We start from the raw sequence: 12441 nt of genomic DNA on the forward strand, positions 1-12441 counted from the left end.
CCAAGTGATCACAACACAAACTTCTAACAAGACCTGCATTGACGGGAAACAATTCAATACTTTGGGGAAAAGATGAGGGGAAAAGATGAGGGAAAAAAGGAAAGAATTTTCAGTTTTGGCTCCCAGTCAGGTCAGAGCTGTCTCTCGTACTCACTCCCTTCCCTTCCACCCTCGCCTGTTCCCTTTCCTGTCTTTCCCTTGACTTTCTCTCTCTCCTACTCCCACTTCTTTCTCACATCTGGTGGCTGTGTGACTCCTTGCTTGCTGTGGGACAGCCTGTGTTTGGACTGGACGTCAGACTTGAGTGCATTTCAGCTAACGTGCGGAAGAGGTAAAGTAAAACTGTATAAGTCAGCATGTTGCCTTTGCAGACCTATAGGTTATAGGTGGCTGTTATGGTATACCGATGGTATACAGAGCATAGACTGAGCTTTATGCATCAAGGTCATTCATCCATGCATGACAGTTCTGGCATGTACATTTCAGATGACTATTTAACAGTGCAGTAAATCCACTTCAAAACCTCTGCTTAGCTGAGACAAAGTAAAGCAAAATGAAACTATAAAGACTTTCGAAATGCTCAGTATTTGTTTTGACCGTTAACTACAATTATATGGAAATATGAGTGGGTTGTTGACATTGATGGCTTTAAACACCTCTCTGACCCCTGGATGCTGTTTTCAATCAAATCATCGACAAGATTGAACAGTCAAGTGCAAAGCAGGCTTTTCTTTTTCATTGTATATGGGTGTTCCGATGCTGCTGTTTAAATTTCTGGTGTGTGTGTATTCACTTGTCAGAGTGTTTGCCACTGTCATTCTGGTGCTTGTGGGGACACAATCTGAAAAGGTTCTTCTGATTGCTGCCTTTTAGACTTTTGCCTCGAGAGCCGCCTTGGCTGGAGGTGATAAATGCTTTTTCAAGGCTTTACCAAACACTAGCCCCAAAAACTTCACTGTTCTTTTGCTTGCAAGACAAATGAAAAGGCTACATTCATATTATTTCATGAAATATACCTGAAACTGATGTTTGTGAATGTATGATTGTTGAATGAATGTAAAGCCAAGCAAGCCAGGCGTAAGGATTGATGCTTGCATTCCTTTTTCAAATTAGCTCTTGCAGCTGTTGAGGACTTTTTGTTTTTGCAAAACACAAATCGGAAATGGCACTGTAGGTAGAGATGAAGGTTTATGGGTAGAGAAATGTCTAGATGTGAGTTTTGCTTGCTTTGAAGGACTACTTTAGTGATTTACTAACTTCCATATAGTTATATTTGATGGTCAGATTAAAAATAATAACTTTTCAAGGAGTTTTTTTTGTATCTCGTATGGATAAAAAAGATACTGGGTCCCACACTTCCAAAAATGCCATTCAAAAATATCTACCTGGTTTAAGACTCAAGTTTTGAGCACAGTTGATGAATCAAGCACACATATTTAAATGGATTATGTGCACAAAATATTCAGTTCTTGAACCTAATTCCAAAAAAGACCAGAAATGCTGAGCTGTTAACATTGCTAACTTTCTCTTACTACTTCTGTTTACATAGAGCCATACATACTGCAGCGATATTTAAAACGTCCCCATGATGTCATTTGGCTACGCCTCTTCTAACTTTATTACTCTTCAGAGATCTTTCATAATCTAAAAATAGGTGTATCTCTTGTGAGCTTTTCTTTGTCTTGTTTCTCTACCCGAGCCTCGCAAACTGTCTAACTGTATTGTGTACAACTCACAGAGCTGACTGTAAACAGGCAAAAGGCAGTGTGTTGCAAACTGCCATAAAACCCCTTTTTGAATAGCATTTTCAGAATTTGTTGTTTACATTAACAAGGAATATCCCTAATGCCCAGATATTATGATTTATTAGGGCATTTTGGAAAAAGCACAATTTGGACAGTTTAAATGATCTGCATCAATTTCCAATTTTCTGAATAATCTGACATTAGCACGAGTCTTTGATCATCAGAATATCAAGATCAAAAGTCCATTGCCAAGCTAGTGACCATGCTAATATGCTTAAAGATAATGACAAAATGCTAATATTTCACAGGTGTTATATGCACACCATCACCACTTAGCTCTTAAGTATGCACAACTTTTGCAGTTAACAGAAAAACATGCAGGTTACTCATAGTTGAGGGTCCACATTTATTTTGAATACCAGATACTTATAAAAGCCTGAAACAACAAGTTTGATGGTTCAGCAAACGGCACAGGCACATTTTCCATGCTTATACATTTTTCTTCCATTTCACCCCTGAGGGGCTCTGGTTCCTCCAGCCACAGTTAACATTAAACAGCTGTTTTCACAGAGTGAGAAGTACTCACTGACATTTAGAAAGAAACCAAATGCATCTTATTGTACACATCGCTCAACAGGCTGCCTGATCTGAGGCAGTTTCTCAGGATGAGCAAAGTGTTGTGTTTGAATTTGAAAGCACAGGAAATGGTCAAAAATGCAAGCTTTGAGATTTCGAAGAGCTCTACAAACTGTGTTTCGAAATTTAGAAAAAAATTCAGTTTGAACATTGAAATTATTTATCATTTAAAGTTTTTACACTTCAATTTCACTGTTGTGAGTGAGTAAAGCAGGTGTCCTTCTGGACAGGTGTCCTTCTGGAGTTGTACAGGTGTATTAGTCAGTGCATCAACCCCATGACTTTGTCGATTATATTTCCTGCTTCATAAAAAATGTATTGAGGCAGATGTTTTCATATTCACTGCAAGGTCTGGAGCTACTTCAGAATTATTCCTTTTCATTAGTGCATCCTCCTCAAACAGTTCTACAATGTACTGTCACTTTTTATTGGTCCCTTAAATGCAATACTTTTTGTGTAGTGAAGATTTTACTGTCAATGTTTTTATATAAAATTAACTTAAGGTTTTGGCATCTTTCACCTCATTATACATACGTATACTTTGCCTGCGTTTTTCAGCCACATCCCCTTTTGAGGAAATGAACTTGTTCACCATACAAGCTTGACATATTTCTTTGTTTCTCTGCATTTTGTGGATAGTAAATGTCAGAACGAGGTTGTTATGAATCACTGACAGGCAGTTGGCTTCCTCACACTTTAGGATTACCTAATGCAAAGTGTTGAGTGACAACAAAATGTTACTCCCACCACTTTATTTGGTATCACCCAACATATAGAAGTCCTAGAGTAAAAAAAGAAACCTGCTATTGCTTCAGTATCAAAAAAGTAGCAAATTGCAAATTTCATACATAGCCTGATGATTTTAACTTTGCAGCATGCACATGTCCTCGTGCAACAGGAGAGCTCAGCAGTGAACATGGCCTTTCCCAAGCCCTCCCTCCTGCGGGCCCTGAGTATGCTGCTCTTGGCCTCAGTATTGGTGCGGTGCCAGGCCCCTCTGGAACAAGTGGAAGAGGAAGAACCAATAATGGAGACTGACATTGCAAAGTTGGCGACACAATCTCAGCCTGTCCAGTGTCCACCAGACTGTAGCTGTACATCAGAGGAGGCAGTGGACTGCGCTGGAGTCGACCTCACAGAGTTTCCATCCGATTTGTCAGATAAAATCAGTCGCCTCTCGCTGCAGGTCTGGCACACCCACATATGCAGTAGTGGGCATTTGCATTTTGTAGTTCAGCTCAGAAATGACTGTGTTACCTGTGCTAAACTCATCATTTTTTCCTCTCCGTGTTTTGTGTCCTGATTTCAGAACAACAAAATCAAGCAGTTAACAGTGGAGCACATTTCCCATCTGTATCAGCTTGAGACCCTCAACCTTCAGAACAACTGGCTCACTACAGATGGTAAACACTAAAATGTTTAAGACTAAGATTAATATGCATTTATTAGTCCCAATCCAGGTTCGTCTTTTATTGTCTCTCCGAGGAGTCGAACCAGAGTCGAACCAGAGACGAACCAGAGACCTCACAATATAAACACCTAGCAGGACTCTGGCGTATGCGGCAAGGGAGCAGATTATAGTCAGACAGCTGGATTCCCACTTGTCCTAATTTGCTCTGAGTCTGGGCTGACTTTTGGAGGCTAAAAACGATGGGTCGATTTGGAGACATTTTTGCTCGATAATAAGTTGTTCTGCCACTGAACTGTTCTGTGTGTCAGCACCATTCTGAAACGTCCTGTTGTAACCGACTGTGAACGTTGGTTTTCTACAGCTGTACCCAAACATTGATAGCGTGACCCTCAGTTGTGGTCATTGCCATTTGTGTTTACCAGAGAGGTCTCCAGAATGAGACCGGTCAGAGGCCTTGTCGTGTGTCACTCGAAGTGCAGTCAGCCAATCAGAGGAGTGGCTCATAAATAATGAATTAGGCATGCAAAAACAGCCTGTTCTGTCTGGAGCTCCAGAGAGAGGCAGAAGATAGGACTTGGAAATACCCATTGCAGAAGATTTTTTTTACTTTAAACCACTGACATATCATCTTGGGGGTACCACTAGCTCGAATCATATCCCAGAAAATTGTAAAATATGGGGCCTTTAAGTTGTATTTATAGGGACCAATCTCAATACTGAAAATGCAGATGTATACATCAGTTGATCACATCAGTATCACTTGAAAAGGCAGAAAGTAATGCTCTGAAATGTGAATGAATGCAAACAACATTGCAAGTTCCCATTAACCCTGACCCTTACCCTGACCCTTACCAATAATGCCCAAAGGTTAGTCAGCCCATTCCATCTACACTAACCACATAATACCAAAACAAAGCGTGAGTCATGTATTCTTGAAACTGTTTGTGCAGCTAGTGCCAGTTGCGCATTACCATTCCGCGGATTCTAAGATGAAGATTCTGTGGCTCTGTTTATTTCTGGCCAGATGTGGTGACTGCTGGTTTTGGTTTTCCTTGCTCAACTGACTGCGGCTCTCTGATACTTTGATACATTTTGTTGTAACGGGATATATTGCATGTGAGGTAGGGTGGTGAGATTGTGTACTAATAATAATAACTTTATTTGTATAGCACTTATCTAAACAAGGTTACAAAGTGCTTCACACAAATCTGATCACAGTTTCTATGTATAAAAAAGAGAAGACTACATATGTTCTTACATCTTTAAGTACACTTGCAGTCTGAGAGTCATTTATATAATTAAAAATGTGTCCTTTTTCCAACTGGCTCAGACAGATCACTTTCCTATTCCAGTCCTAACTTTTTGACACCACAATTATAAATATATAAGAAATATAGTTAAATTACGACCAAGATCTGAAAGAGTGTAGTGTGAAAATGTTACTTGAAACTGGATATTCCATTTTGTCCATTTTTATGAAAATTGCTGGGAACATTTTGGACAATGTAGGTAAATAACTTACAAAATATATAAGATTGGTCAAGTTGCTTTTATATATTTAACGTGTAAACACAATTTATTAAACCTGAAATTACCAATTAAATCTTAAACTGTACAGGGGCATACTGCATTTGTTTTAAAGTGAAGGTGTTGCCAGTGCCTAACTGAGACAAAATCAACAAAGTACATAATAAACTAACTATGAAGCAGGGAACTGAAGACATCTGAAATTTGAAACTTACTGAAACCAAAACCACTGCGGTATGTTTTTCTCTTGACAGGCCTTGAAGAGGAAGGTTTCGAGATGCTGGAAGAGCTGGCTTATTTATACTTGGCGAATAACAAGGTGAGCCAAATGTTTGATCTACAAGTCCCAATCGTGCAACATCAAGTTCATCTTCTACATTTCCATCTTACTGTTCTATATTTTTATAGAACCGTGACATAGTGCCAGCTGGCAGAGAAAGGTGGCAGTCATACGCTCTGTGTGAGCTTATGCTTGTAATGACTCTCAGTATGTCTGTGCCAGCTGGTCAGAGCTAAAATGTTACTTACCCTTTTGGACACAGAGAAAAGAGAAAAGATGGGCAGATTTGTTTGGGCCTTTACAGGGATGAATATGCAAACAGGATACAGGAAGAATAGGGGATTTTAAAGTGCTCACTAAGCCTCAAAGACACCCATGTTGCTTTAATCCATAAACCATATTATAAAAAGGAGAGCTCTAAATGAACATCTAATCTCACCAGTGCTTCCCGGATATCTATATTTACTGCAATTGTTTTGTAGTTGTAGTTGTGGTAAACTGTGCTCTTTTATGAAGGGATACACAGATTGCCTTTCTTCTTTGGAGATGATGGACAAGCTGTACCAAAGCAAATATTAGAATACAACAACAATGTATTATTGTTGCTTTTCAAAACATCCCTGTTTGTAATTATCTACGGTTAGAAAAGAGTAAGAGTCGAGCAGCTTTGTAAGACTGTCCGTTTTGAGCTAAATGCTACGATAACCATATAAGCATGCTCAAGTCAAATCTCCATGTATATCCTTTTTACCATGATCAGCATCTTATTGCTAACATGTTTTAATTAGCACTTATATAGCCGAGGCTGCTGGCATTAACATTTATTTTGCTAGTTTTGGGACATCATCATTTTGACATCATGGTGGCACTGGATAAAAAGTTAAAGGATGCCCAAAGTTATTAATGCTCATCTTGAGGGGACATCTAGATGTTGAGTCTTAACTAGTTAAAACAAAAGCTAAATAAATGAAAGTTCTATGAATGTCTGTACCATATTTAGTACCAAACCATCCAGAATCTTTTGTATTTCCCTGGATCGTTGACAGCAGACATTTAACACAAACCACAAAATGTCTGCAACCGGTGGTCTGTCTGAATAAGTGACCAAGTGACCAACATTGTTTCTTAGGAGCCCCACCACCAGTTAGGCTAAAATACCTATTTATATTAGGGAAAGATTGTGGTTATAGTTGAAAGAAAAAGTAAGCTTTGACAAAGAGGATGAAAACTGCAGACTCCAGTTTCAAAAACACTCAGACACTCTTAGTCCAATAAGAGTTTTTGCAGCATCATAACAGGATATTTGTTTTCTTTTACTTGCAGCTTACTTCAGCACCAAAGGTCTTACCCCCCTCTTTGGTTAGTGCTGATTTTGCTGCGAATGAGCTTTCAAAAATCTACCCATTTACCTTTGGCCATAAACCAAAACTGAGGTATGGATGTGTGTATCTGTGTAAATGTATTCCTTCTTTCTGGAGGTTTTATGTCCAGTTACACATTGCAGTATCCCTTGATTATGGCTCCCAGGTCTGTCTATCTCCATAACAACAAGCTGACTGATGCAGGGCTTCCTGATCACATGTTCAATGCTTCTGACAATCTGGAGATCCTGACAATGTCAAGCAACTTCCTGCGGGTTGTACCCAAGAACCTGCCCTCCAGCCTTTATCGTCTTCATCTAAAGGTATGGCACCTGTACCATTGCATACTACCAGGGGAGTAGAGAATAATATAAGATACCAGATGGTTTTCCAGCTTAAGGTTGCACTTAGATGTCGGGTGGACGACATCTGTGTCGTTAAACTCATGAATATGGCCATGATGCTAACATTTGGATTGTTCCTGTGGTTACAGAGTAATAAGTTGGAGAAAATCCCAGCGGGGGCTTTTGACAACTTGCAAAATCTAAGAGAGTTGTATCTCCAGAACAATCTGCTCAGCAATGAGGGCATTGACAACGAGACTTTCAGGTGGAAACATCCTCACTCACAGACACTCAGTGGTTATACATTGTTGATATATTCAAGCATGCCGATGCTATTGCCCAGTGTAAAGCCATAACGGCCCCACAACGCATTTATTACAAATTAATTTATTTGTGAACTCTTGTGTTGCAGCAGCAGAGAGAAAGCAACACAGTTCAGGATCAGAGAACTGATTTGATGACTTCCTCTCCCTCTCTTCTGGTAGCCAACTGAACAGCCTGGAGTGCCTGGATTTGTCAAATAACAATCTGAGCGTCGTCCCCAAGGGTCTGCCTCGCAATCTAGTGCTGCTACACCTGGAGAAGAATTCCATCCGCAGCATCCCTGGAGACGCTCTTACCTCTGTCCGAAACCTTGAGTACTTGCTTCTCCACAATAACAACATCCGCTCCCGGTCCATCCACCCAGCTGCCTTCCAGGTACGATTCTCTTTCATTTCATATTTTCTTAGATCTTTCACAGAATCACACGATCGTGGAAAAACGTGATGGTTTTATTGAGTATTTTCAATTGTAGGAAAGCCCTTGATGAGATGATATTCTCCACTGCTTCACATTTGATCTTTTGAATTTCTGCCTAAAAATGGATCACTTTTTGAATGTTTTATTTGCTTTATCACCAGGGTTTAAAGAAGCTGCATACTCTACACATGTATAACAATTTGCTGGAGCGGGTTCCCCGGGGCTTGCCTCGACGGGCCAAGACCCTAATGCTGCTCCACAACTCGATTTCTGAACTTGGCCGGAACGACCTGGCCCTGCTTTACACCCTAACGGAGCTTAATCTTAGCTACAACAAGCTGACCAACCAAAATGTTCACAGAGATGCCTTCAGGAAGCTGCGCGATTTGGAAAGACTGGACCTGTCGGGGAACAACTTTCACTCCGTGCCCCTGGGTCTTCCGCGCAGTCTGCAGGTGCTAGAAATCAAGAACAATCAGATCAACTCTATTCCTGTTGGTGCACTGACGGGCATGGAGAAGCTACAAAAGATCATCCTGAGTCACAACCAGTTGAAACTGAACTCAGTCTACCAAGGAGCTTGGATGGAGCTCAGTGTGCTCACAGTGAGTGTCTGGTGGGGGACACGGATCAGATAATAGTGGAAGACATTAGCCCTATTGTCCACTGCATAAACTTACTACTTTATATGCAAGTGAATCAAGATCAACGGCACTGCTCTGAAACCTGGAAATTGCATTTTAGTGTTGGGTGGTGTGCTGCCTCTGTATGTATGCTACTGGGCCTGTCAAATACAGACGAAAGGGTAATTTCTGTGGCCCATGTTTATTTCTGCTATTGAGTGAAAGTTAATGAATTTGGACAAAAATGACTTTGGGGACCTTGGTAATATGGGCAGAAGTTTGATTAAATACTGTAAGTGTCAGCAGTAGCCATCAAGAAAAGCGTACAAGTGGGAACTACTGAATTATATTAGCAACAGGCCTGCAGCTAGAATAAGCCCAAGAGGAAAACGTGTCTATCAGGCACCACCTGCACTGATTTGTCATATCAGTGCAGTTATATTTAAGGTTTCAAAACTTTGATTGCAATCACTGGTAATCGGAGTGGTAATATATAAAAGTGGAGATGTCAGCAGGAGCTATTTTGGCTATATGTTACATATTGAGTATAAAACAAAAATCTGCACTTCGCCTCTAAGAATGATTTATAATACAGATCAGTGAAAGCGTTTTATTATGCTTGATTACTGATGATGCCTCTTTTAATTGTAGACGTTAGATCTGTCTGCCAACCAGCTGTCGCACATCCCCTCGGACCTTCCTGAGACTCTGGAGTATCTTCACCTAGAGAGTAATCGCATCTCCACTGTTCCTGCTTCAGCATTCGAAGGCACTCCGAACATCAAAGGCATCTTCCTCCGGTAAGGGCCATGAGTTTCACTGACCATTGAATAAACAGTGAACAGTGAACAGCTCTTAGTGCAGCATCAGTGGCTTCAGGCTTCTGTTGACTGTTCAGCAGCAGGTCTTCACTTTCAGCTGCTCAGTTACTGCAGGCCACTGTCACATTTTCCAGAAACAAAGCTGCAACCAGCTCTAACAAAGGCCAAGCAAGCATCCCAATCCATACAGGCAGGATTAGAACGGACACTGCACTAGTAACTAGTAAATGTAAAGGAATAGTTTGAAATTTTGGGGAATAAGCTTACCTAATAGAATGCGAGTTAACTGGAAACAGGGGGAAACAGTTGACCCTGCCCCTTCAAAAAGTAAGGAAATCTGCCTTGCAGTAGCTTTAAAGGAAACTTATTATCCCAATATATTTGGAAACTCAAGTGTAAAATCACCGCTGTGGTTTTACGGGGTTATGTGCTGTTGCTTTGTATTAACTGTGGAGACCTCAGATCAATCTTATGCAACTCTTGGCAAGAAAGTCAATAAGTACATTTTCATAACTGTCAAACCTGGTGTTTACAATTGTGAAACATACTGTGATACACATAGACTAGAGACTATAGCCGGTCAAATTATTGTTTATAATGTCTTCTTTTTATATTTCAATGCATAATCTTAACTCATAGAAAATGATATGCTCTTTGCAAGAAATTCCTCTTCTGTTACTAATCAACTAAATTTATTGTGTTGGACTTAGCTTAATTTTGCAGAGTGCTGATATCTAATCTCCCCATTTCCTGTAACTTGTGTTCATTCAGCAAATTTTCCACTTTGGTTTGTTTCACATAGTGCAGGCTTATGCCCGCAAGCAGAGCAGCTGAAAGCAGCTGTCAGACGGCAGAGTAAAGAGGTTACAGACAAACGCTTCCAAGGATTTGGTTCTGTTTGGTTTTCAGTCTGACCCCAACCTGACTGCTTTATTGCTTGTGTTCATGGTCCTTGACCCTTCCAGGCTGTTGTGCTCTTCATGCTGTTCATAGCAGCTGCTGCCACATTTCTTAGATTTTTTTGCATCAGTGAAGGAAGGGAAAAAAAAGATTTGAGTGTGTGCGTGCGTGTGTGCGTGTGTTTTTTGAATTTCCATATGCATTGCATGTTGGCTAGCTGTTAAAGTTCATAGCCAACATTTGCAAACATTTTCACTGATGGATGGGAGTAGATGCAGTTGATTCCCAGTTCAATTAGATGAAATACTGTGATGTAAAGTGAGCACATGTACGTGTTGTGGGTGTTGCTCTGTGTGAAATATGTGCACAACAGATGGATCCTACTGTACTGATCCCTGAGCGGAAAGATGCTCCTCCTGACAGATGACATTTGTGAAAGTCAACTGCTGTTAAACCATCGCTTTCTCACATACATTTCCTCTCTTTGTCTCCTATGAAGGTTTAACCGCCTGTCTGTGGACTCTGTGGATGAGAGCTCTTTCGCCCACCTGTCCAACTTGCAAGTGCTGGACATTGGCACAGCAAACACTGACCTTTCCTTTAAAAGAGACGACATGGAGGGCGATATGATGATGGAGGAGGAGCAAGAAACATAAGAGACGCTTACTTAAACGAGACTTGATTGTGTGAAGGAAAGAAATATTATCTAAATGGGAATGAACCTGTGAATGTAATTTTCCTGGTTCATTATCATATTGTGCTGAGTGGCAGAGTCACATGTTTCTGGTGCAGGATACCAGATGAAGTTACTTTAGTTTCCATTGTATGGGCTGGTTAGTATATCTTTATATCTGAGCTTTCATATTGTATTGACTGTTGCCGTACAACATCTTTCTATCGTCTACATTTTGTTATTCTGCTTTATTCTGAAAATAATCTATTCACGAAGGTCTGTGGGAATTTTCCTTTGAAAATGCCTCTGTATCAAAATGATATATTAGGTTGCAACTTTAAGCAGATGTTGATACTTTGTGCATCTTAATGCATACTTTCATTTTGTTGATGGCTGTCCCTTCCCCCTGGCTTACTCAATTGATTTTACTAGAAATACTGTGAAACTATTTGTGTTTTAACAAGAATATATGCCAGATATGCGGTTGGACTCCCACTGAAACCAACACACCCACAGTAGCTGTTGAATGAAACACTGCAAGTCTCAAACATGACTTTATTTCAAATTGAATGAGTAATCTATTGGTTAGTTAATTTGAAGCAGTGAATCAATCTCTCGAGCCTGAGGTGATTTCATTATATCACCCCTCCAAAAGTCTTCAGTATTCAATTCATTATGATATAAATAGAAAAGAAAAATAATAGAGCAAAATATTACATTAGAGAACCTTTAAAGTAACATCCTTAAATGTGTCAGTACAATAAATACTTATATATACATGTTTATACATTTTTATATAATATTCAGTATATAGGCACTGTAATCCTTAAAAGTTCAGTGTGTTAGATTTCTAGCGGTGGTGTTGCATTTGCATCTTTCCTGAATACCCCAGAGACTTAACCCCACTCCAAGCCTGTAGGAGAAGGAAAGTCAAAAGGAAAAACAAATATGAAAGGTCCTTTGTGGAACCTGTGTCCAGTTTGTTTGTTGTGGGCTACTGTAGAGACATGGCCGGCTACTTGGAAGAGGACCCACACCTGATGTAGATAGAAAGGTCTCATTCTAAAGTAATGAAATGCAATAATTCTTAGTTTTAGGGATTTTACAGACATGAAAACATCTGTTGATACATCCTCCTAAATCCTACACACTGGACGGTCAAGATAAAGTGGTTATGGTTACTGGCAGTTTTAATTTCTCAGGTGGGATACACTGCTCCAAAAGATCACAGAGCATAATGCCTAAACATCCTGATGTGTTGCACAATGCAGTACAACCAAGACTGTTAACTGCCCTTCTTAATCTTTCAATAGATTAAAAGATTGTGACATCATTGATTAGCGCAATAATTTGTTAGCCATGCTCAGAAGCAGATCTTT

General features: G+C 40.0%; 1 protein-coding gene across 2 annotated transcripts; it reads left to right on the top strand.

The window, feature by feature from the left end:
- The first annotated feature begins 224 nt into the window (after positions 1-224).
- podn (podocan) lies at positions 225-12395 on the top strand. Of its 2 annotated transcripts, XM_062395940.1 has the most exons (11): positions 225-331; positions 3256-3567; positions 3691-3784; positions 5574-5638; positions 6923-7032; positions 7127-7283; positions 7454-7569; positions 7790-8003; positions 8207-8650; positions 9320-9468; positions 10889-12395. In XM_062395940.1, exons 2-11 carry the CDS (start codon positions 3298-3300, stop codon positions 11043-11045), a joined length of 1776 nt encoding a protein of 591 aa, XP_062251924.1. In that variant the 5' UTR covers positions 225-331; positions 3256-3297; the 3' UTR covers positions 11046-12395. The 2 variants fall into 2 exon arrangements, with proteins under 2 accessions (XP_062251924.1, XP_062251923.1); XM_062395939.1 differs by lacking the exon at positions 225-331 and having other exon boundaries at positions 2861-3567.
- Positions 12396-12441: the final 46 nt, after the last annotated feature.

Source organism: Platichthys flesus, chromosome 9, assembly GCF_949316205.1.
Source record: "Platichthys flesus chromosome 9, fPlaFle2.1, whole genome shotgun sequence".
Classification (NCBI taxonomy): Eukaryota; Metazoa; Chordata; class Actinopteri; order Pleuronectiformes; family Pleuronectidae; genus Platichthys; species Platichthys flesus.

Excerpts from the sequence above, each read along its gene's own strand:
- podn (XM_062395939.1), top strand. The coding sequence starts at position 3,238 with ATGATTTTAACTTTGCAGCATGCACATGTCCTCGTGCAACAGGAGAGC. Across the intron at positions 5,639-6,922 it reads TATACTTGGCGAATAACAAG|CTTACTTCAGCACCAAAGGT; the intron begins GTGAGCCAAATG and ends TTTTACTTGCAG. Across the intron at positions 8,651-9,319 it reads TGGAGCTCAGTGTGCTCACA|ACGTTAGATCTGTCTGCCAA; the intron begins GTGAGTGTCTGG and ends TTTTAATTGTAG.